At 39.4% G+C, this 24,263-nt stretch overlaps 3 protein-coding genes across 6 annotated transcripts in view; 2 read left to right on the top strand and 1 right to left on the bottom strand.

Annotated features, from left to right (window-relative positions):
* ranbp10 (RAN binding protein 10) overlaps positions 1-8,854 on the bottom strand; it is a 30,775-nt gene extending 21,921 nt beyond the window's left edge. For 2 of the 3 annotated variants that reach the window (XM_071457804.1, XM_071457814.1), the window contains exons 1-2: positions 8,514-8,854; positions 1-112 (exon numbers count right to left, since the gene is read on the bottom strand). In XM_071457804.1, coding sequence (XP_071313905.1) covers positions 1-112; positions 8,514-8,712 — 311 coding nt within the window. In that variant the 5' untranslated portion in view covers positions 8,713-8,854. Of the gene's footprint in view, positions 113-6,333; positions 6,358-8,513 lie in introns of those variants that run through there. The other variant, XM_071457823.1, reaches the window with a different exon arrangement.
* Positions 8,855-9,059: 205 nt separating this feature from the next.
* Positions 9,060-16,348, top strand: tsnaxip1 (translin-associated factor X interacting protein 1). 2 transcript variants are annotated; one of them, XM_071457846.1, is made up of 11 exons: positions 9,060-9,732; positions 9,867-9,942; positions 10,188-10,328; positions 10,451-10,544; positions 11,516-11,712; positions 11,996-12,137; positions 12,343-12,506; positions 12,635-12,748; positions 13,449-13,558; positions 13,803-13,914; positions 14,181-16,348. In XM_071457846.1, the coding sequence occupies exons 1-11, from the start codon at positions 9,677-9,679 to the stop codon at positions 14,268-14,270; spliced, it is 1,296 nt and encodes a 431-aa protein (XP_071313947.1). In that variant the 5' UTR covers positions 9,060-9,676; the 3' UTR covers positions 14,271-16,348. The 2 variants fall into 2 exon arrangements, with proteins under 2 accessions (XP_071313947.1, XP_071313938.1); XM_071457837.1 differs by having other exon boundaries at positions 12,340-12,506.
* Positions 16,349-17,032: 684 nt separating this feature from the next.
* On the top strand, positions 17,033-22,766 carry nutf2 (nuclear transport factor 2). The gene is made up of 5 exons (XM_071457873.1): positions 17,033-17,139; positions 18,186-18,307; positions 20,351-20,422; positions 20,681-20,779; positions 21,805-22,766. The coding sequence occupies exons 2-5, from the start codon at positions 18,209-18,211 to the stop codon at positions 21,916-21,918; spliced, it is 384 nt and encodes a 127-aa protein (XP_071313974.1). The 5' UTR covers positions 17,033-17,139; positions 18,186-18,208; the 3' UTR covers positions 21,919-22,766.
* Positions 22,767-24,263: the final 1,497 nt, after the last annotated feature.

Here is a 24,263-nt window from a genome sequence, read left to right as displayed (position 1 = left end):
CCATCTCGACCTTTGCTGACAATCTTGACTTCAAAGTAGTAGATCCCACAGGCAGCGGGGATGGGGTGTGTGGCTCGCACTGATGCTGCATCCTTGTGGTTCTTACCATGGCCTGCAAGAGGGGAAACATAAGGTGATGAAAAATATATACAATATGCAATTGAATGTAAGGATTAAGTCTTCTGTGTGGGCACGTAGCATCAACAAAGCATCTTTCGTACAGCTGGACAATTCTCTGTCTGAGATGCCTTTCAGTTCCACTGAAAAGAGCTAGGTCCACATGTACGTAACATCAGCCTGCCTCTTCCATTATTATTTAACCAGTAAATTAGGCTTTACAATAACATTGGGCCTGTATTTGACTACTGATACTCTACTATACCAAAGGAGACAGACGAGCTCACCCACAAATGTTTGGGCGGTGACTAAGTTTGATTCCCAAACCAGCAGAGGCAAAGCCAGCTGTACAGTTTTATTTGTTTATAATGTCACCAACAAGGCTCATGTTGGTTAATTCAGTTCATACTTTCCCCAATGCCAACGTTCATGAACTGTCCCCTTAAAAATACTACCTCATGTTCAGTCACATGACTGACAAAAGCGAAGCTGGCAATATGGACGACACGAGCGCAAACGCTGAGCCTCAACTCGAGCAGTTTATACCTAAAAGGGATTTGATGCCAGTCATTTGGGGACATTTTGGCTTCAGTGAAGACTGAATAAAAAGAAGTCAAATGAAAACACTGCAGAAAAACAATTTCAGCAATCAGAGGTAACACCACATTTGTTTAATCACTTGGAACACAATCACAGTCACGAATATGAACAGTGCATGGCTCAAAAAAAGAGAGACAGATAAGCGCCAAAGTAATCGTTCATTAATCATAACTGAGGTAAAAGTCATATCGCCCAGCCCTAGAGTTAAGTGTCTCGAAAGCAGCAAGTCTAACCGGCAGTGTAACATTTCAAAAATAAAAGCTTCCTGAAAATTAAATTCTTTCTAAAATATTGCATTTTATGTATTTTATTCATTTTCGGGACATATGAACAAATTTAGGGCATAAATATGGCGTCCACTTTGGCTTTCCACAGAATCCTACTCCACACAGACAACCTACTGATTGACTCCAAACTGTGCAGAACTCAGCTGATAGGCCTTGACGTGATCACATGACTAGCCTCTTTACACTAGCTCCTAGCATGTTTTACAATTGATTTTAGGATTTTACTGATTACTTTTTAGGTTCTTCATGGCCTGCTATATCTCTGACCTTTTAGTACCTTACCCGCTGGTACGTACTTTGAGATCCTCAGGCAGGGGTCTGTTATCTGTTCCAGAAGCCCGGCTGAAGGGTAAAGGGGAAAGAGTGTTTGCAGTCAGGGCCCCAAGGCTCTAGAATCATCTGCCCAAGGAAATCAGGTCGTCTGACTCAGTAATTTCTAAGTCCCTTCTTAAAACATACTCTTATTAGAGATCTATTCCAGATTTTACTTGAGTTCAATTTTCTTTTGTCTTTTCACTTCTTGTATTTTCCTACTCTGACTTTGTTTTTTATCTGTTTTTATTGAGTTGGTTTTCATTATAATCTCTTTTCTTTTAACACCTGATGGTTTTATGATGGGTCTGTTATATATTATATATATTGTGAAACACTCTGTAACTTGAATTTTAGTGCTCTATAAATACAGAATGTATTATGCACCTTTATCTGTGAGTATGCCAAACAAAATTGCAAATCTGTCATATGGGTAGGACTACCAGCCAACCAGCTGACCAAAGCCTGACTTCACTCTGTAAAAGCCATAGCATTGCACTGATGAGGGGCCACTCGTAAGTCCTGTGACAATGTTATTTTAGGGCCGTGACTATACTGATTTACTGTGCTTTCATCATATTTTTTTAATCCTACATTTCCCCTAAAGCTGTCTTTGAGAGCAAGTTCCTCTTTTTCATACCTAATTTTGTCAATCCACATCTCACATCAGTCATATCTAACTGTGACACTTGATGAACCAGAACCTACAATGAAATGAAGTGAGGTCAGGCACATGAAGCTCAAATAGAACAGATTTTCCTCCAATAATAAATACTTTTGTTCCCGTGACTTTTGATAAGACTAAAAATATGATGATTTTTGTGTTTATGTGTGTGCAACGAGAACACACTCTATATACAGTTTGTAGTCAAGAGGTCATAGGGGTCATATGTATTGTGTCTGGACCAATTCGATTCAAGCACAACACTCATTACTGTCTGTCATTCTATATTCAGATGGCTGCTTATGCAATCCCTCGGGTCCTGAGAGAGAGTATGTGTTCAGTAGTGTGTTGTATAACTGCAATTTAGCCTCTGCAGTTAGCATGTGTATGTGTTACATGTGATCACACCATTGAGCATTGAGTTTGCTTGTTGTGATGCATAACAAAAAAATTTTGAGCTCTGCCTGTATGTGTGTGTATGTTGATGTATAAAATGCAGAAGGGCTACAACCTTACACACAGCATTTGGCTGTCAGAAGAAACATTGAGGCTCCTGTTGTTTTTATGTGTGGGAGACAGACAGAGCATGAAAGCTCCAGCCACTAGCATACAACCAATGATCAGGGCATATAATGATGATCAAAAAATGGTAGTTGACTGGAACTGAGCTCAGTTATCTGGTCTATAATTGACTGTATTTTTTTTTAGATTTTATGTAACATTTATGCTTGCAGTGATTTTCCAGTCCATGTACGCATCATCACACCAGGTACACACTATGTTTTTGTCATGCAAAATTTCCCAGATATTATTATGACTGTGATATTAAATTAAAGAACATTAGAGTTTGCAAGGTATTGTTAATATATACCAAATTGTGTTATTACATGTTAATTTCATGTGTCCAGCATGCCTGTGCATGTGTGTGTTGCAATTGTCTAGTCCAATGGTTGCAACAGCATTCATGTCATCTATTTTTAGCTCCTCCTCGTGAAAACAAGTTGTCAGTAGGCCAGCAGGTCTCTTTACAACTGCATACATTGGTAGGAGAAATGGCTACTACTTTTAACGACCCTCCTCCACCACCCTCTAAATGACACTCCTAAGTTAAACAGAAATTTTACATTCATACAACATACTTGTAAGCAAGGATAGACTGGTTTTTGCACATTGTTAGGTGATTAGGAGAGACTTTTTTAATAGTTTAACAGTCATTCACCCCCAAATACAGCAAAAGCTAGTGCTTCACTAACACTGCAACTTGCAACTTCCACCTAAAAATGTCAGCAAGTTATTTCACTAAAACGCTGAGACAAAACTGTTATCCGAGAAACTGGCACTCCAGTGTCACACACTTCAGCTGTTATGTGACATCAAACTTCTCCACCAGAGGCAAAGGATCAAAGGTCAATGTCCCGTTCTTCTTACCCCACAGCACAGTCTTTAATTGCTTGCTGGGTAACCAGCAGTCCCACCTCAGGTTCTATCCCTGGGGCACAAGCAGGAAAAAGTACAAAAGCTTTCAGTTCGGTAACAGCAAGTGCAACAAAGGGTACAACACCACAATGCCCTCTGCCTCATCCTGTCAACAGCAGCGACGGCAAAAGAGTGAATAGTGCTATGTTGTTAATAAAAAAAAGGTGAAGATTCCTAAAGATCCTGGAAGAATTAGAGGATACAACTATGGTGGCTACAAGCTATGTAAGGTTCATAAAATCATTCAAATGGCTGGAAGAGAAGATATTGGATATTGGACAGAGCAGAGGTCACCTCTGCTGAGATCTATGGCACCACTGCTTCAACAGAATTACGACCATTCAAACAGCTTCGCTTTAATTTTTTAACATGACATCTTCCTCACAGTGGCGCCTCCAGAATTTGTTCATAGGGGTGGCCAGATGGGCCAACGGAAAATTTTAGGCTGGCACACCAAACCCAAAAGCCATAACTGAATTTCAGGAATTCTATTATGCTTTTGTAGTATACTGTATAGGCTATTGTATATAACTATTTCAATATAAGCGGAATCACACAGTGATATACTGTGTTTTCTTATTTTAATGCTATAATACCGGTACAGTGAACATTTTGAATTCCACAATAATCCTGATTTAATGAGTTATGTATCTATCATGTATACACATGTTAGGTCATTCATTGTTCTTCAAATAGACCAGTCCTTCTTATCCTTAAAAGGACAAATATACAGCTTTAGTTAGAAGGAGTAAATTGATTGTACAGAACAAAACATTTACTGGGAACAAGCCTACTCAAGTTTAGAAACATCACACAGAAGCCTCCGAGTACTTTCAATACAGCTTTAACCTGTTAACCCAACTCTTCACATTTCTCTGCTACTGTTCTCTACAATGCTGCAAACAGTCCTCTGGTACTGCACAGTGCAAAGACCACATCATCTAATGCTGCTTTCATTACACTCTGACAATGCAGGTGCATTCACTGACATTTCGGACCTTGGAGTTTCAATTAATGGACCAATCAGTGGTGGGGTGGCCAGAAAGGTGGCCAAATGACATTTCAGTGGTGCCCCCCCCCCTTGACAGTGCCATTGCTTCCTCACAGTCATTCCTCAGTCCTTGCATTGCACAGGAATGTGCAGATGTGATAGAGACGAGAGGTAACATTGGCTTTGCTGTCCACCACTAGACACAGCTCTTGTTGAGTAAAGAATGAAGTTTGATACTGAACTCGCAATGTTTCTTCTAGACTGGTAAGTAAATAGCTGTGGGCTATGTAGGCTATGTAGCAATAGCACCTTTAAGTTAAAGCATCCATAAAAAGTTAATGTGTTATTAGATTTGGATGTGGAACAGTTGTTAGCGATGCTGATTTCGCTTTGGGCTTAAACAAGGACACAGCAACATGTGGACAGGTGGAGATGGGGATCGGGCCATCGACTCTGTGAGTTTATACAACACATCTCCTGGGCCTGCCCTCCCTATTAGTCGTACATTGAATTTAGATGTCTCATGTAATTCCTAGCATAGCTCTGCCCACTTTCAAACCCTAGCAGAGGTCTTATCAACCACATAAACTGAACACACCTGTGTGGATGTGCAGAGCCTCTGAAACTATTAACTATCAGAAAATGTTGATGGGCCGGTCTTAAATAAACTCTCTACTGACTCAAGAGAGAGCAGAGTGATTTGATTTTCAGAGGTATTACACAATCTATTACATAAATAAATTAATATGTTTGGAATTAAACATACTTGGACAGGATGTCAAACAAGGACATCAGCCTCTAAATATCATGTTGCTTTTTGTATCTGCAGTACATTTCTTTTTGACCCTTCATTTCAGTTACAGTGTTTGATGGACTTGGATTGGTCCAAACTGTCCTGAAATGGGCAGGTCTGGGATTATGAACCATTAGGGGTGTTACTATGAGTCCTTGTTAAACTGGACAAAAAACTTTCATCCTTGGCACTTTGTCAGACTGTCTCAGTAGATGGACATGGATTTTCAAGGACAGAATTTTAAGGCACAGCAAAAGTTTGAAGAATGTCCAGTCCGCTCTGTTGACCTCAAGATTGGATGTCATATTTTTGCAGATGATGTATTTATATTAGCTTTGTCAGGCTGTGACCTACATCACTTATGGGATAAAGAACAGAACGTCACGGTTCATGTCAGAAGAACATAAATTATCCACTATGAATTATGAGTCAAGTGCAGCCACAAGTGTAAAAGCTTAAAGCTACATTAATTGAAATGAAATTTCATCATCTGCCAATGTCTATGAGGGTTTGTGCAAACTGCCCATGTACATGCCAAAATCTGTGACTGCACAGACTGTATGCCACAATAAAAAACCCAGATCAAGAAAACAGAAACATCAATTGGTCTGCCTAATACTGGTATAAGTTCTGCTATCCAATTGAGGTTGTTGACAGCTTTCTTAGTTGTTAAAGAAGCATCTTCTGTTTTTAAGAAAACTTAAGAAGTACTTTTAACCTATTGTCTTGAACATGCTTCATAAATAAATCTGTACTAACTTAATCATATATATATATATATATATATATATATATATATATATATATATATATGTATGTGTGTGTGTGTGTGTGTGTGTGTGTGTGTGTGTGTGTGTGCGTGTGTGTGTGTGTGGAGAGAGATCTAAGATTCTATGATTATTATTTAAAATGATAGCCCTGACAGATAATAGCAGGTTTACAGTATGTTTCTCCAACATAAATGCACAGGAAACTTAGTCATCCTGGCAGACAATCAAAAGATGCAGTGAATGCTAGACAATCTATAACAGCATAAACAACACTATAGAGTCTGCTGCATACAGAAGGTTTTACTCCCTATATATAGCCCTACCTGTCAAGCAGCTGTATCTGCCTTTCCATTTATCGATCCTTCAGGCCTATTAAAAGAACAATGAAATCATCTCTGCATCAGAATAAGGCAGAGGAATCCTTAACTGACCCAAATTCTGAGGTTTTAGTAAAAATAAAAGAACATCAGTCAACTGGTGTATTCACAGACACTATGTCAAAATGTTTGATTATATGAGTTGCAGTGTTTATTTATGTATCTACCTGTTTAAACAGGGTAGATGAATCTGTGTTTGTGCACAACAGGACCAGGTAGACACTGTGTGGCCTTGAACAGAGGAAATTGGCACACTGGTCAAAATAGCATCCAAACCCCAAGGGTGAAGGAACAGAGCAGGAGCTAGAACAACCAGGAGGAGAAAATTATCCTACACACTACAGAATAGACCTACTTATATTGTCATCCCTGAACAATTGTGCAGTGTCACTTAATCTGTGCCATTTCATAGTCATGAAGACCCAATGCTCTAAATGGACCCAACATGAGACAGCATGTCTTATCTTAAGACACGCATGGGGCCATTAATCGGTTTGTGCCAATGCCACAGCTGTGACAGAAATCAACATGGAGCATATGTACATCACTAAAAACACAGAATACAGTCTTATATCAAATTAAACCAATGTTCACATCAACAACAGCATCCTGGTCAGTTATGGATTAAATTATCTGTGGGTTATATCAGGCTATCTGCCAGTGAGCCTCGATTTAAACAAATAATAGAGCTTCCCCGTTATTCATAAACAGCAGGCCCATTTCTACGTATGTGCCAAATAAGCTTCTCAAAATGGGTTACACAGCCTGCCTGCATCCTTTCATCCTCTGCATGTTTCACTGGTGTAAACAGCCAACAGGGCCCAAACTGGCCTTGCAATGCCTCTGTGGAGATTTTTCAGAGCCTGAGATGCAGGACTGGTCTGCCTGCGGGGCTGTCCTGACGCGTCGCCTGACGAAAAATAACAGAGCAGGCAAAAGACTGAGAACAGGACTTCACACGGATGTCACTTTGTTTTGATGTAGGAGCTTGATACGTAAAAATAATCCATCTTCCAGGCCTGGCTGACCGTACTGACAGTTTTTAGCCAACTGGATAAGTAACTGACTACGCCGTCTGGCGAGCAAAGTTGTTGTTATCATGAAATTCTCACAGTCTCCCGATACGACAGATTTATTGAAGTATCGGTGCATCTGGCCTAATGCAATGCGCAGAGGCCTCCTCACTCACAGCAGCTGTTGAAAACAAGCTGGCCCTCTGGCTGGAGGTTGGACATGAGATTGTTGTTGTGCTCAGGTCACATATACAAATCTGAATGGAGCTGAACCGGTTGCTTCCAGACTGGAAAAAATGATTTACGAATTCTGGAACCGACTTCTAGAACACAGCCACTGAAATCACGCGAGAAAACACAACAATGCCATTTTTTTTTTTTATTGTATTTTGGTACTTGCTGTGGTCAAAAACTAAACAACTGCGGCATTACACTCGGCACTACACTGTAAATTGTTAACAAGTTTGGGTTGTGTCCGTCTTGTAACCAGCTTATCACAGTTTCCAATACAATATTAGCCACCAGGAACAGCTAGGTTAGCTAACGTTAGCTCGTTAGCCACAAAGCTAACAACTGTACTTGCTTATGAGATAGCTTGTTGTTAGCTTGCTCATGTTTGTTAAATACCATTAGTTAGCTTATCGTTTAACCCCCTGTCTACGACGTTACTGCTGCCAGTGTCCTCTTCCAGTATAAACTAGGGAGGACGTCAGATGCACAGTCAATGAAAACAAATAAACGATAACGGCCATTAACGGTAAATAAACAAAAAGGGAGCTGAAGGTGAATTTCAGTGTGGTGGTAACATGACCAAGTGTCAGGGTTGGCGAGTTCACTGTCACTCATTTAGGCATTCCTCTGCTCATCTGTGCAACAAAGCAAGGTTATAGGACAGGAGAAGCAGCTCAGACTAGATTTACCAGGACAGCACACACACACACACACACAGACAACATAATCGCATACCGTGTATCTGCGAGTGTGTGTTGTGTGTGCGTGTGTGACTGAAAAAGAGACCCCCCCTCCCCGCAACAACAGTGACAGACATGAGCTGAGACCCTCCGCTGCTGTGACTACTGTTGAGACCCATCAGGTCCGACCCAGCTCTCTAACCTTTATAATGGACCCGCAGGTTGTTCTGTGACAGCCCAATATAGCTGTATTTATCCTTGGGGCTCCAGGATCGGGGTAAAGGGGTCTCGTCTTCGTTCACAGCCGGGTAGAGCCGTTTCAGCCGTTCGTTCAGTTCGTGTTCCTGGAAATTAAAAGCAGGATCCCCCAACGACAGGCTTCCCGCTCCAAGCTCTGCCATTTTGGCCTCTGTTTTGTGTCTTATTCTTCGTCTCTCTCTATCCAAAGCCCCGTGTCAGTCCGCTGGAGCTGTGGGCTGAGAGTGAGAGGGACTGAGGGGAGAAAATAGCAGCGGTGTGACATCCCCGGATAAGCAGCAGAATGTACTGTAGGCTGGAACAGTGCCGTGTGGGTACTGTAGTTCAGCTGTGCGCTCTCTTTTATGCTAATGTCTCTAGAAATGACTACACAGCTCCACCGCGGTGACCCTGGGTTTTGGCTTCCACTGAGAAAGGTAGCTAGGAAATGTAGTTTTTCAGCTATTGCATTTTTAATAGTGCGATTTATTTCATTTTATTTTGTATTTTCATACATTATATAGGCCTAAAGTGTCACATGCATGACAGAAAGTAGAATATAGATATCTTTGCCAGCGAATTGAGATGAGTAATATCCGCATTATTTCCAGAACGAAAACAAAATGTGATATATTGCCTATTTCTAGAGACAAAAGCTATCTTTTCAAATGATTTTTAGCACATGGCGTTTTCCTTATCCTCTGTTCTCTTCTACCAGTTTCATATTACATTGTAATTCCTGGAAGTTGCAGTTTGTGCGTGATATTTGTAAAGTAGGTTACCCGTTTCGTTATTTATTATTATAATATTGTTACTTGCCGTAGTCAGAGTGAATGGATTGTACACGGTTAAAATAGACTATCGAACTGTATAAATAAATAAATAAATAAAAACGACTACACTCTCCCTGGTTAGAGGGTGTCTGTTTTCTTTTTAAGAAGCAAATTTTCTCTTACACAATTTGAAAACCAGTGAGGCGCTCTGCGGTCCGCTCTCTGGGTCTTGTTACGTCGTCATCGTTACCATGGAAACCATGCTACAATGCTAGGACCCGTGATGCCAAACCATCCAGTTAAACAGAGCCAGAGCCTGTTATGTTATTATTTAGCTTTTATATAATCGCCGGAGATGTCACTGCACAGAGGTATTAAATTACCACCTTTAACGCCGTCACAAAAACAAAGGCAAGTGATAAAGCGATTGCTATATAAAGTATTGTAACCATTGTATTGTTGTAAGTAGACCTATAGTGATATGCATAACTAGCTAGTTTAATTGCAGTGTTCAACCTAACTAGTTTTGGTCTTGTTTATTTTAGACTTACATATGACACTATCCAGACGTCAGTGGAAGGGCAAGAGGAAGGAAGTGTCCAGCCACCTGCAGCCAGACAGGTAAATAAGCCAGCAACAGGTTTATCAGACCTGTGATGATTTCATGATGCGCTTACTTTATGTTACTGAATATAAATAGTAGCTCAGGTATTTTGATTGCTCTAAAGATGATTAGTCAAAATAGCCAACCGCTAAGGAGCGACCCTTTCCAATGTCATAACAAAGTGGAGCACTGGTTTTGCCTTTTGTGTGTGTGTGTGTGTGTGTGTGTGTGTGTGTGTGTGTGATAAACCCTGCCTTGTTAGTTGCGCTCAGCAGGAAGCAGTTACATTTATGCAGGCCTGGGTAGAAAGCCCCAATTGCTGATGCACCTGGAGAGCTATGTGAAGAAGGAGCTGCATACTATCAGCCCCCATGAGCCAAAACTCCAGGAACTGAAGCTACAGGTGCTGTGGTTTATTTTCAAAATAAAACCAGAATAAAGTACCATACATCTATCCCTGTTCATTTGTTTCTTTGTTTGTTTTTAAAGATAAAATATTACAATCATCATCTGATTTGGCCACAGGTCTTCCGTGAAGTCTTTGGTCGTTTCATCAGAGAGTTCAAAACCTACCAGCCCCTTCTCTCTGCCATCAAAAAAGAATATGAAAATACTTTAGGTCAGTAGCTCTGTGAGTAAACATGTCTGTACAGTAACACTTAGGAATGCATTCTGCAAATGCTATAAGATAAAGGAAAGAGGCGACTTTAGACACACGAGGAAATAAATGAAGTTCAACGAAAAATTATATTTAATTAATGGAAATCTTGTCTCTGAGATACATTACGAATAGCAGACCACTGTGCTTTGGAGAATTGGTTACATTTCTGTAAGAAAAGGTTGATTCATTCACACTGTGTTTATGGCGTTCACATAAGCCAACTTTCTGAGACCAAATCTGAGTGAAGAAGTTAATGAAGGAAGTGGCATGGGGACAAACGGTTGGTGGCAACATATAAATGGTCCGACCCTCAAGGAAATGCCCTTGAGGCTTTTTAAAAAAAAGTTGTAAACAGTTAATGTAGTTTGGTGCAGTCTAAGTTGCACAGATAAAAACTAAAAACATTGTAAAACTAGAGCAGCTGAATTAATAATAACAGGAAGCAGACAGGTTACACATTTGTTATTTTCATAATAGAAAATATTGAAGAATTTTCAATCTGCATCAAAATACAAAGTGACAAACAATCATAGGAAACATTTTCCATTTAAAGTGCAGTACTTGAGAAAATATAAAATATATGTATATAACAAAAAACAGCAGTCTTGCTATTTTAAGACTCAAAGTTTGACTAAATTTCATTGAAATGTATAAACATCTTTTTGATATATCTTACATATAATAGACAAACAAACAACTAGGACAAAAAAAATAAGCTCATCGCAGAGGTTAATAGACTTCATAACAAGATTAATCTTGAATTTAATTTAGCAAGAATAGTTACATACAATATATAACCAACATTTCCAACCCTAAAGGATTCACTTTACACTTATACTAAATGAGAAAAATAAAGCAGAACTTTGATATAGAGAAGCTTATTAAAGCTTAATAATAGATGTTTTATCATGCATTATACATCTGTTCAGCATATCAGCAGGATCAAATCCGAGAATTGGAACCACTACGGTCCCATCTGAGGCTGGTGACAGAGGAATGTGACAGGAAGATTCAAGCTCGCTGGGGAGAAGAGCAGGCTGAGATTGGAGCCTTGAAAAGGGAGAAGCAGCAACTGCAGAAGGCCATTGAGGCCATGGGGGAGAAAGAAAAGGCCATGCAAGCAGTGGTACATGACATATTTGTAAAGTGGTGTTCTAACCACTGTTTATTTATTGATTTATGTAACCCTTTAGGGTATACAACTTGGTGTGATTAATTTCCATATGAATTCCTGTTTCTCCAATATTTATTTTATCTGCTGCCCTGACCTCATACATGTATGAATATTGTTGTTTAGTGTCAGAAATCCCTTTATCGAAACATGTTATGTTTGAAGTGAAGTTCAGATCACGAGGTTGATGATAGTTTATCTTGCATCAGTCACCCCGTTAGTCTCCTTTCATCTCCAGGTAGAACAACTGCAGTATGAACTGTCCAACCAGTATCTGCAGTACCGTGAGGAGCGTGATGCCCGCAAGTTGCTGATCTGGCAGCTCAGTGACCTAACAAGAGCCTCTGTAAAGGGGGAGCAGCCTGCAGATGAAAACACAGGTGAGCCCCAGGCAGAAACTCACATCACTGGTCATTTGTTTTTTTTCTCTTGTACATCCCTGGAGAACCTTGCCCACTGACTCACAATTGAATGATATCTTCTATTTTTGTAATATATGAATAAGAGACTCAACCACATATCTAAATATAGATATCCAAAAACAAGTGTATTTTGTTGTGAGATTTGTTTCCATTGTGAAAGAAGAGGCCAAGGACCCTGTGGAGCTGCAGCTCGCTCTGAGGGTGTGTCGGGAAGACTTGACTAAAGCCCAGGAGGAGCTCAACAGGATGAAGGCAGAGTACTGGGATGTCGTGCCCCGACGCAACTGGGATTCCCTGGAACAAACACACAAACAGACACTCCTGCAGGTGGCTCATACACACAGATACACTGTATACACTCATGCACTCATGTATCCAAAGAATTCATGATCTAAAACTTCAAATGTAAAATCTTGGCTTGTCTTTGCATTTGTATTTATTTTTTTCCTGTCCAGTTGAAGACACTGCAGGCTGACTTTGATCAGTTGAAGAGTGAGTATGACACCCTGTTGGAGCTCCATAAAAGAGACAGAATCCAGCCTGAGACACACGACTCCACCACTGTGCAGGTACAGTCTGTTACACCCATAACTTCAAAATGTTGTGGTGATTTTGTATGGAATTGTATTTCTCAGAATTGTACAGTAAATGTGATCATGTGTTAATAATCTCAAGACCCTTAATTTTTCACCCTAAATAAATTAGTGTATGTTCACAGATTTGTTTCAATAAGTTATACTAACCTTTTACAAAGGAATAGTTCAACATTTGGGTTATACGCTTTGCTTTCTTGACTTGAGTAATATGAAAAGATCGATGATGCTCACACAACTCAATATGAAGATGGAGCCAGCAGTAAGACTGGAAACAGAGGGAAACAGTGAGCCACGTCTAAAGTTTTTGTTTTAAAATATATTTATTACACCTATAATGTTCATTAATTAACATTTTTTAAGCGTAAAAATACAAGTGGTGGGTATTATCATTTTTAAAGAGTAATATTATTTTTTAAATGCAGTTTCTGAATGGATGAAACAAATGAGATTTATCATGTTAATTAGCTGGTAGATTTTTTTTTTAACCTTCAAACTGATCCAGGTTAGCTGTTTCCCTCTTGTTTCCAGTCATTATGTTAAGCTAAGCTAACCATCTCCTGGCTGTAGACAGACATGAGAGCGGTATTGATCTTCTCAGCTAACTCTATAAATAATAAACATATGTCTTGAAATTGTAAGCTTTTTGCATAACAAGCTGTTTCTTGTTTTTCAGATGGGTGCAAGTGTGTCTCAAGGGCAAAACCAAATTCAGTCCAGCCAGCTAAAAGAGCCAATCAACTCTGAAACCCCTGAGAGCAGCACACTCACTAACCAGGAGTTTAGGTGACATAAATACATACACAAAAAAAGTTTATTTGTGTGGTCCAAAATCACAAACTTACCTCAGAGGGCTTTACAATCTACACCAATACAACGCCCATTACTAAAACCACTCCTTAGAGCCTCTATTTAGATGAGTAAAAACAAATAAAAAACCCTTTAGCAGAAAATAGAATAGTTTTTCTCTATTTCTCTATTTGTTTCTATTTTAAAAGAGAGTTGTTTGTGTACATGTGGGTATGTGTAGGGCAGACTTCCCTCTGATGTCAAATGAGGACACAGATGTACTTGTGACCTCGGCTCAAAGTGAACCAGACAGAAGCAATGACATCATCTCTTCCCAGAGACTCAATAGCCTGGTACGTACCATAGGGGTTTCACCATTTCAGTCTGATGTTACATGACGCAATTCACAAAATGTGACTCCCAGCCCACAAGGCATATGGGAATGTAAAATCATTTTATGAAGCCCAGTTGTTTAGTAATTGTAACCACCTAAACTAATGTGGCCATTTTAGTGAAGAAATGTTAAATATTTTCTTATGTCTAGACACAAAAATAGAGTTTTAATAGCCCCTTGCTCCTTTTCTAAAATTTTGCTCTTTTGACTTTAATGTTTCAACAGCCTGCAGAGTCTGGTGTGGCAGCCTTACCTCCAGCTCTTGACCAATCAGAAGAAAACGCTGCATCAAATCATTTCCCAGCCAGCAGCTGATATAACGTTGTAGTATAAATTTTATTGTTTATTTATTGTAGGCCATCTTGCCAGCTTGAGGACATGGAAAAAAGGTGAATGGAGCATTTATTTCTTGAATCACAAATTGTTGAGTATCCCCACAAAACAGCTCCTGATATTTAGATAACTGCAAATACATGTACAGTAACTGAAATATGATTGTCTTTTATAAGTAACTTAAATAAAACAAATGCCATAATTTCCATTGTGTTGGCACCAGAACTCCAAATCTTTCCAAATAAGATTTGGCATGTGAGCCTTGTAGAATGGTTGAATGTCATCCTGCCAACTGACAACTATAATATAATTTTTGGTCATTCAGATGGCTTTTTGATCTGCATTTCATAACATCAAAATATGTCTTAAAGGTTCCCTGTTGAGTTTTCTTGTAAACAAACAAAAGTTATGTTACTCACCAAAATGCATTATGTGTATCCTTGAGGTCTAAGAAATGGTTTGAATGCATTTCCTTCCTCATAAAAGCAGATTTTTTTTAAGTATTGGAAACCTTACATCCATGTTTACGAGCACACAGCCTTCTTCCTCCTTGCCTTTACGTCCTGCATTTCTTAGTGTGTTACAGACACCTATACATCACTGGAATAGTGTGAAACCACTGGCAGGGCTGCGTATTGCATTACCTGTGTGCTAGTGTGAGAGCCAGTGTGTGCGCGCATGTGAAAAAAAACTGGACAGACACATAACTACGCCGTAGCACCAATACCTTTAATTTTCAGCATATTTATCACTTTATTAATACATTTTATTTTACCTGATACATGAAGCTTTACATTCAGTTGAAGCCTGTATACTGTATGTGTCTCTGCTATGCAAACCACATTTGCCAGTCAATGCATCCTGCTTTCGACACCTCTTTACCTGTTGCAACTTTCAATACATGTCTCAGTTAAGAAAACAAACCAATGTTGCAATTTCCTGTTGAAGTGACCCTCTGTGAGCCTCGAGACAATGCATCTGGGCTGGATGTCGGCTTGTATCAGAAACATTGCTTCACTGGGCATTATGCTTTAACAAGAGGCCAGTTGGGACTCAGAGTGTTTAGTCATTGGAGGCCTGAGTTTTAAACAAATCTAGTAACTGGTGATTCATCAAATCACCAATACCTTAAGGTGGACAGAAATAGCCTGACAATGACCAGTTCTACACAGACATTAAGATGTTTATATTGGGTAGCTGAAATAACTGGCATGCTGTATATTCCTCTTTACATGTGGACTTTCACTCACCACAGCCTGTGAAACACTAATAGCTCACACTAAACATTGGTGTGAGCAAAAATAAAAGATGTGTTTGAAGATATGTTTGAAGCACAATTACTTGAGTCAGTATACATGTTGCTTACAGCTTGAAAGCAGATAGCAATGCAGATCTTAACCCTACCAGACTGAGTGCCCTGGAAGTACAGTCGGTGGTCTGGAGGCAGAGATTATTGAATGCATGGTCACTGATAAAGTGGCCACGCTAGATAAACTCATTTCAGACATTCACAGTAATCTTTAAATGCCAATTCTATTGCATGTGTTGACATCATGTTTAAAAACGCTCTCCTTTTTCTGTTAAAAGTTGCTTAAACTCTCCACAATAAAAGTCACCATAGCCCCATTTTCTTATGGAGATATTGTTGCACACTCACTGGACAGATTGAGTCAAAGAAATGTATGTAGGTTTTAGACCAGTCATCTGGGACTCCTTCAGCACATCCAACAAGATGAAACACATGTGCACACACAGTAACCAATGTACCCATGAATGGGCCAATTAAAGACCTGTTTGGGGAGTTTGCAGAGGAACAACTCACTGAGAACACAGTGCTTTAACAGCCTCTTGAGTAGAGGACAAAGTTTAGGTAAAAAGCCCTTTGTGGAATTCACATACGGCCAAGCAGCCCTGGGGTGAGAACAAAAAAGGTAACTGTGATGGGCTCGAGAAAAATTGTGGCTAGTGAAATAAAGCAATTAAAATTTGAATTCCTCTTCCAGTAATAAAGTAATTCATCACATATTTACGGATGACAGAACAGGAACAAAAGCTTCCCACGGAAAGGATCTGTGTCATCAATGCTGAGGAGGGCCGTGGGGCAGAGCTGTGCTGCATCAGTCTGGAGCCTCCATAATTCTTAAAAGGAAGAGGTTTGGAACAACAACGACTTCCTCGAGCTGGCTGGCCAAACTGAGCAATCAGGGGAGAAGGGCCTTGGTAAGAGCGGCGACCAAGAACCATCACTCCTCACTCTACTTGAGCTCCAGAGATCCTGTGTGGAGATGGGAGAAACTTCCAGAAGCACAACCATCACTACAGCACTCCACCAATCTGGTCATTATGGTATAGAGACGGACGCCCCCCCCCCCCCCAATAAAAGTTTGCAAGAAAGCCTCTGAAGGACTCTCAGACTGAGAAACAAGATACTTAGAATTGGTTGTCCTTCTGGAATAAAGTAAATGTGAGGAGTTAAAACATTTCCCTCTGAAATGTGGTGAGGTGTTTGTATAAAGTAGCATAACAAGGACATAATAAATAAATAAACCAAACACATAAACAAACCATACATAAAACATAAAACATACATAAATAAAACCAAATAAATAAATACAAGTACGTTGCCTAAAGTACAGAACATTAAATTCCACTTCAGCTCAAAATTGCAAATTTTCACTAACCTACACGTTTCCTTTGGTTTGCTGTTTATTTGCTTTTGAAAACTGTTAAACTATAAAGACTACAATCCCCACAATCCACCACGCCAGTTACGGCGCCATCGTACGTGCCCTCGTAGCGGAGCAGACACTGCACTTTGCGATCGTGCAGCCGGCCTCGGCGTTGGTTAGAGGTAAGTTTTTATTACTTATTTTTAGGAAACCCTCTTAGGGAATAGTGAATGGAAACATGTGCGAAAACAAAAAGCGCTAGTTTAGCTTGACATCTGGACCAGCGTGAGGGAGTAGAAGCGGTTAAATTAGCTGCTCCTGGCCGGTTTAGGGCTAACGTTGGGCACGCCTATGTAGGGTAGCTGCCCCGGGGTTCCAGAGCAGTGTACGCGGGCCCGGAGGAGGCATCAACACTTAGAAAAGACGGGGTATTTTTAGCAACTAGTGAAAAGGCCAACGCCAGCCGGCCAGTTAGCTAACGTTTGGAAATATAATTTATCTGACGTCTGTCATTAGCTGGCGGGGAGGCTTGCTAGGTGTATGAACTGTCTTTGCCGACGCAGGCTGAGTTAACGTTAGCAAACAAGACAGCTCACAAGCTAGTAGTAGCTAGTTAGCTAGCGTCAACTAGCCATATATGAGCATTTCCATCTATTAACGTTACTCAGTACGCATATTCTGCCCCCTCCCTAGCCTTAACTACATGAACTCGGACCTAGAAGTATTTACGTCCAGCGGTTTTTATGGTGTGTTACTTCGACTTCAGTGCTAATTTTGCGAGCTCTCGGATTGTTCCAGCAACAACAGTGTATCGTAATGTGGAAGCACATGACTTGTGCTGTCACTGTCACCCAAGCGGAGAGAATGTAACGGCGTGCTCAGCAAAAGTCGGCTGGGCCATTTTTTTTTTAAGTAAAAGTTGTTTTTAATGTTTTGTATATATTTTTACGAGTGTGTTGGTAGACATGAGCTTCTTAATGCACAGTAAGTCTGCGTGTTTTATGTTGTTTTTTTTTTTTTTAAATTGTGGTCACCGTTAAGGACGTGATGAAGTTCTACCTAGGAATACAAAAGACTGACGTGATATGAAATCTTTGTGATGCGGGGAGTGTTTATTTTTTCCGTGGGTGTTCAGTTAGGTTAAAATCTGTTGAATATGATCATTTTTATTTCATCCATGTATCTCTGTTTTCTTTCTGGCTCCCCTCCTATCTCTCCATCTACCCAGTGTGTGTTGTAGGGTGATTCAGGATGGTGGACCAGCCTCTGTGGGAGCAGATAGGATCCAGCTTCGTGCAGCACTACTACCAGATGTTTGACTCTGACAGATCACAACTTGGATCCATATATGTAAGTGTGCTTTCATTAAGTTATGAGATGTCTCACCACAGGGATGGGCTCTTGGGAATGACGTTTTTTGTTTTTGTCAGTTTTAAGCAGTTTCATTCATTTAGAGTTAGCCATGGTAATGATCAATAACGTCATTAACATTGTATAACATTAAAAAAAAAAATGCAGTTTTTCAGTTTGCATTGTTCGAGGCACAACCCATATAAATTAGGTATTTGAATCATGAATTAAATCATTACTTAACTTTTTGACTTGTGGACCACAATGAAATAATGTTGTCACTCCCACTTCTCTGTTGGTATTCAACCAATGATTAAACAAAGGGCTGTAGTCAACAGAGTATTATCAAGTACAAACATACTGGTACTGGTTGTATGGCTTTTATCTAAGGGAATGCAGTGACTCCACAGGCCTGGATCAAAAAGTGAGTCCAACTTAGTCTGGCTGTCTTGGCGTTACCTTGCTTCACTGAGACTAACATTGGCCATCTTGGATAACTGGTATTACGAAGTAGGTTATCAAGTGGCTCAGTTAACTCACACAATGATATCATCAGACCCATGATTAAAGCACTTAATTTGATATGAGATGAATCAGTGAAACCTGTGTGTAAATTCAGTTAGACAGCTGGAACTGATATTCAACAAGGTAAAATGTAAAGAATATAATAAGAAGCTGTGCAAACATTAGAAATAATTTGCAAATATTAAAGTATGGCCAAAAAATGCAGGAATTATGCTTTGTCTTTAATGTAGAATGAGTATTTTTTTTTGCTGATGATCAACAAGCTATTATGAAAATGTGATGTACATAAAAAACTTAAAAGAAATGTAAGACTGTTTCAACTGCCAAAGCAGCAATTGAGGAGGGAGGAGAAAGTAGTAAATGCCTGATACAGTCTGTCTGACTGAGATGTTGCATTTGGAGTCATGGGAAATATTAAACAGTCTTTATCCAGTTAAAATGCTGATTCTCTGATAGTCATTTTGTAGTTGAGTGTAGATAAACTCTCCTTGCCTTTGTTAGACGTTCTGTTTTAAAACCAGACAGGAAACATGGAAACATCTGGTGCAGCAAAGTGATTTGACTGATCAATAAAAACATCTCTTGCTCTTTATTATTTGCCCTATTCATTGTAATCTTGTTTGTCCATGTCAGGATTCTGTAGAATGATGACTTAGTTTTTCCAGTGCTCTGATTGGACAGTGACTGTTGGCAGGTTGTGATCTGATCATCTGAAGTTAACTTGTTCTGGAGTAGTTGTTAGTGGATTTGGGTTTTCCAGTCCAGGTATGAGCCTGTGCAAATTAAAGGATGGCTAGCTAACCTAGAGCGCTGACACCCAACAACTTGGTGGGTGTTTCAAGTGTTACTGTTTTGTGCAGCTCTCATTGATTACAGTGTCATACCTTGATAACATATATGTTCTGGCTGTCAAACCTCATCCTTTATCTCCTACATTGTTGGTTAATATATTTTTGATTGATTTGCAGAGATCATTGATTAATCAATATAATTGCTTGCTCGTGCCAAAATGTAATTTTAAAAAATCAAAAGAGTCATCCATAGAATTGGATTTATCAGTGTCAAATCAATGACCTTACTTCGGGTATAGATGAAAAGTACAACTTTACACAGCAGTGCAAGAGAGCTCAAACAGTTGGTCTATTCATCTATTAGCTCATCAACAGAAATTTTATCATGTTTTGATACTTGATTGTTTCAGTAATGTTTGAGCAAAAAAGATGAATTTTTCTCTTGTTCCAGCTCTTAAATGTGAGGATTTGCTGCTACTCTCTGATAAATTTGTGAGGAAACATAATTGGGTAAACTGAATCTTTATGTTTCAGATTTTTATAAATGTTTTATAGCCAAAAACAATATAAATGATGGTGTTTTATAAATAAGTTTGAATTGAACAAATTGAATGAAATAGAAAATCAAGTAAGCCCTTTTTTTCCTACAGTGTAACCAAGAAAAAGTACAAAACATGTTAATTAATCAGTGTGGTAATAAGCCCTCTCTTGTTTTTGCTCCACACAGATCGATGCATCATGCCTTACGTGGGAGGGACAACAGTTCCAGGGAAAAAGAGCAATTGTTGAGAAACTCTCTGTGAGTTTGTTTGATAACTTATTGCTATGTACTGAGGCAACAGGTGTTGGGGTGTACAGACAATCAGTTATCAGACTTCTCCAACCCCCTTCTTGGAGCCACAGTATAAGATTGTGTGTGTGATGATTATACTACTCCTAATGATTTAATAATTGAATAAATAGTTAAAGATACATTTGAGGAATCTTGGGTAAATGTTTTTGTTTTTTTATATGTCTGTATTAATTTTTTTGTATTTTTCCTCTGTGTTTGTGCCAGAGTCTCCCCTTCACAAAAATAGCGCATAGTATAACAGCGCAAGACCACCAGCCAACTCCAGACTGCTGCATCTTGAGTATGGTTGTAGGACAGCTAAAAGTAAGTAGCACTACCATTCACTGCCTTATTCAAATTCAGCAGTTTTACAACCATTCACTGCTGTACATTGACTTCTGAAGTACATAAGGTTATTCATGTATGTACCTGTGTGTCAAATAATTTCTTGTACAATACCATCAGATCATCTTATTAGGATATGATCACCCCTCTTTCATTTACAGTGCATTCAGAAAATGTTCAGACCCCCTCACTTTGTGTAAATGATAAAAAAGTGAAGGGGTCTAAATACTTTGCGAATGCACGGTAAAAGTACAATTTGTGACCCAGCAACATTTTGTATATTGTCAAGAAATCTTTAGTTTGTGCATATATAAAAAAGAAAAATTATTCCTGATTTATCCACGTACTCGTGTGCCTGACACACCCAGAAAAGCACCTTTCAGTTTAGTGCTTCTCACTCCTTAACACATCTGAGATAATTTCCATCTACACACAGGTGGTGAATGCTTTGTATAACTGACTAGCAGAGTCACACCAGCTCCTCCTGTTTCCAGTTACTGTTAAAGTGACTGGATCATTTTCTTGTTGTTACATAAACTACACAAATGTGCACTCAGTTGCTCATATATTAGGTAAATGCAGCTAAAACAACAGTCCTGCAAAAAAAAAAATCATACTTTAATGGAGGTTATGATGTTCCATTTGTGTTGACACTTTTTTTTGATCATTTTGGAGGCTGTAATTTGTGGTGCTGGTGAAGTGCATTGCATTACACTGACAGGTGTACCTATTGTTGTTTTTTTTTCAGTCCCATTTATATCAATGATACATATAAATAACATCTCTCTGTGTGATGCAAAACAAATTACATCCTCTAAAATGAGCAACAATTGCAACACAAACTATAGCCTTCATAACCTTCATTAATCCCCTCCGATAAGACTTTCCTGTGTGCAGAACAAGTAATTTTAGGTTCTTTTAGTGTCCATGTGATGTCTGCTTCAGCCAGTATCTCCAACATGTTCTTTATCCTTAACCTCCTCTTCAATTGTGTGTGTCTGCAGGCAGACGACGACCCCATCATGGGTTTCCATCAGAGTTTCATCCTCAAGAACATTAACGATGCATGGGTGTGCACCAATGACATGTTCAGGCTGGCCATTCACAACTTTGGCTAAGCCCCTACCCTACTCTGGTGGGCAGGGGCGGCCATAGTGAAGGGCACTGTGTAAAGTATGGAGGGAGGGGAGGGAGGAGTTGAGGATGGAGAGAAGAGAACACACTCATCCCTCCCTCCTGCTGTCTCATTTACACCTGTTTGACAAACAAGCAAACACCGGATTCTAGATGTCAATCACTGAACCTCATCCAGGTGGGTTTTCAAACCACCCCAGCCAGTAGAACTGCGATGTGTTTCTTTGCTCAGAGCCGGCCGACCAATCAGATGCCCCTGTCTGCCACTCCGCTGATCTGCATGACGCTGGGAGCCCTCATTACAATATCTACACTCAAGCCACAGGAAAGACAAACAGCTGACTGATGCCATTAACTCATACTCTGCTCTGCTCTCCACCCTTCTTTACTCTATTCTAACCCATTCTACTCTTACTGTTGACTACACTGCTCTCAACTCAGTTCTGTTAGCACTATTGTTGACTGGTTTGTAGATCCATGTTCAGGTCCAGAATCAACTTCCTCAGTTCCGACTTCTTGTGTTGTAATTTGTTTTTAGACGCCACTTGTGTTGTTGACTTTAGCTTGCCTTAGTGTGTTTAACTGAGTTTTATCTCCCTTTACGCAATTGTTAACTTTGCCATGATTCATTCTCATGTCAGGTTTTGCTCTTGCAAACCAAAGACTTAATGGAGGACATAGTTTCACCTTGCTGTGTGATTGGCTCTGATCTTTCATATTTTCTTGCTCTCTCTATCTCTCTCTCTCTCTCTGTCCTTCTCTCTCTCACATATCTGGCAGTTAACATGGACTACAGCCACGATACACAATAAAACCTGGACTTTTTTCTTAATGGTGTGGCTTTGTCTCCATATCATTCTCTTTAGCTAAGTGTTTTACCACTCCTTTGTTTCTTTTGGTTTATGAGTTGAGGAATTGGGAGACAAAAAGTTGGATTAGAAAATCCCCAGTCAGCCACAGCTGCAACCAAGTATTCTAGTCATTTTAAAATGTTACCACTGTTTATCTTGTATATTATTGACACCTTAAAGTATTTTTCTATAGTATGTGTTCCTCAATTATTGTTATACATCTTGAAGCTGAGTAGTACCATAAAGGCACTATGACAGACTATATGACCCAAGTCAAAGATATATGAAGCAGAAATATTTCATACTGTAAGCATCAGTATGATTCATGTGTTGCAACAGCAGGTAGTTATCTCATTGAACACATTATTTCCTCAAAAGGTGCAGCAGTGTTCTGATTCATTTGTGCACTGACGCCTCTCTGATGATTACACCAGTTACATCTGGAAGTAGGAGCAGTCACCTGACATGCTCAGGAGTCAGGAGCAAGATGTGTTGCTTCAACTGTATGAGCATTTTGGAGGATGTAGTTTGTGATGCTGTTGAGCTGCATTTTGTTATCAAGACAGGGATTATTTTGTTCATCCCTTTCAAATCAGTGAGGGTAGGCTAAACAACAGGCAGGCCTCTGTATAATGCAATACAGCTCAACAGCACCACAAACTACAGTGTCCTAACTTTATATGCAATTGAATCAACACCTCTTTAATACAGTTTCAAATGTAACTGAACATCTGCTACAACTATCACTTCATTGCAGAAATGTTCTATTTCACAGCAGTAGGTTAAGCTTGGTGTAACTAATAAACTCACAATTGAGGTTATAAATTGTCAAGTTCATAACCTGACCTCTCCACAGGCACCTCTGTCATGTCAGGAATTTCCATACACAAGGCTACTAAAAATGTGTAGGTGTAGTTAAGTCTTCACAACCATGTCTTATGAAGTCTATAGGCAAAGCCAAAATGACCAGTAAATGAAAAAGGTAGGGGACCCTAAATCTTTGATAAAATGTGTACCTTTACCTATTACATGACATTTCACTGAAGAAAAAGCTTTCTGTCAAAGATCTTTGGTGCATGTGGCTAGAAAAAATAATGCAGGGAGGTGAATTCGTGGGCAAACCTACAAAGACAGTTGCCCTTTGATATAAGGTTAAAATTCTGTGCCACCAGGGGGCCTGAGTGAGGAGCCTTTTTGCATTCAAGAACAAGCAAATGGAAACTTAGTTTTTAGTGTAAATGAATTTGAATTACTTGGACATTAGAATGGCAGCATAGATGATAAAATAAAATTTTACACTAACAATTTTTATATTGGTCTGTGTATAAACTTGTGTAATTGTTAGTGCCATAATATCATTTTTTTTAAAAAATACTATTTTCAAGTCATTAGCTCTTAGCTCTCGTCGTCTTCGCTTAAAAGGATTTTAAGTCAATTTGTTAAATATAAAATAGAGATAAGTGCCTGTCTAGTTAGAC

The sequence above is a fragment of the Trachinotus anak genome, unplaced genomic scaffold (assembly GCF_046630095.1).
Source record: "Trachinotus anak isolate AG129_WGS33_773 ecotype Australia unplaced genomic scaffold, CSIRO_AGI_Tana_v1 ptg000002l, whole genome shotgun sequence".
Taxonomy (NCBI): domain Eukaryota; kingdom Metazoa; phylum Chordata; class Actinopteri; order Carangiformes; family Carangidae; genus Trachinotus; species Trachinotus anak.
This window is presented reverse-complemented; position numbering and strand designations above follow the sequence as displayed.

Excerpts from the sequence above, each read along its gene's own strand:
- tsnaxip1 (XM_071457837.1), top strand. The coding sequence starts at position 9,677 with ATGTCACTGCACAGAGGTATTAAATTACCACCTTTAACGCCGTCACAA. Across the intron at positions 10,545-11,515 it reads AGAATATGAAAATACTTTAG|CATATCAGCAGGATCAAATC; the intron begins GTCAGTAGCTCT and ends ACATCTGTTCAG. Across the intron at positions 12,138-12,339 it reads GCCTGCAGATGAAAACACAG|AAGAGGCCAAGGACCCTGTG; the intron begins GTGAGCCCCAGG and ends CCATTGTGAAAG.
- nutf2 (XM_071457873.1), top strand. The coding sequence starts at position 18,209 with ATGGTGGACCAGCCTCTGTGGGAGCAGATAGGATCCAGCTTCGTGCAG. Across the intron at positions 18,308-20,350 it reads CACAACTTGGATCCATATAT|ATCGATGCATCATGCCTTAC; the intron begins GTAAGTGTGCTT and ends TGCTCCACACAG. Across the intron at positions 20,780-21,804 it reads TGGTTGTAGGACAGCTAAAA|GCAGACGACGACCCCATCAT; the intron begins GTAAGTAGCACT and ends GTGTGTCTGCAG.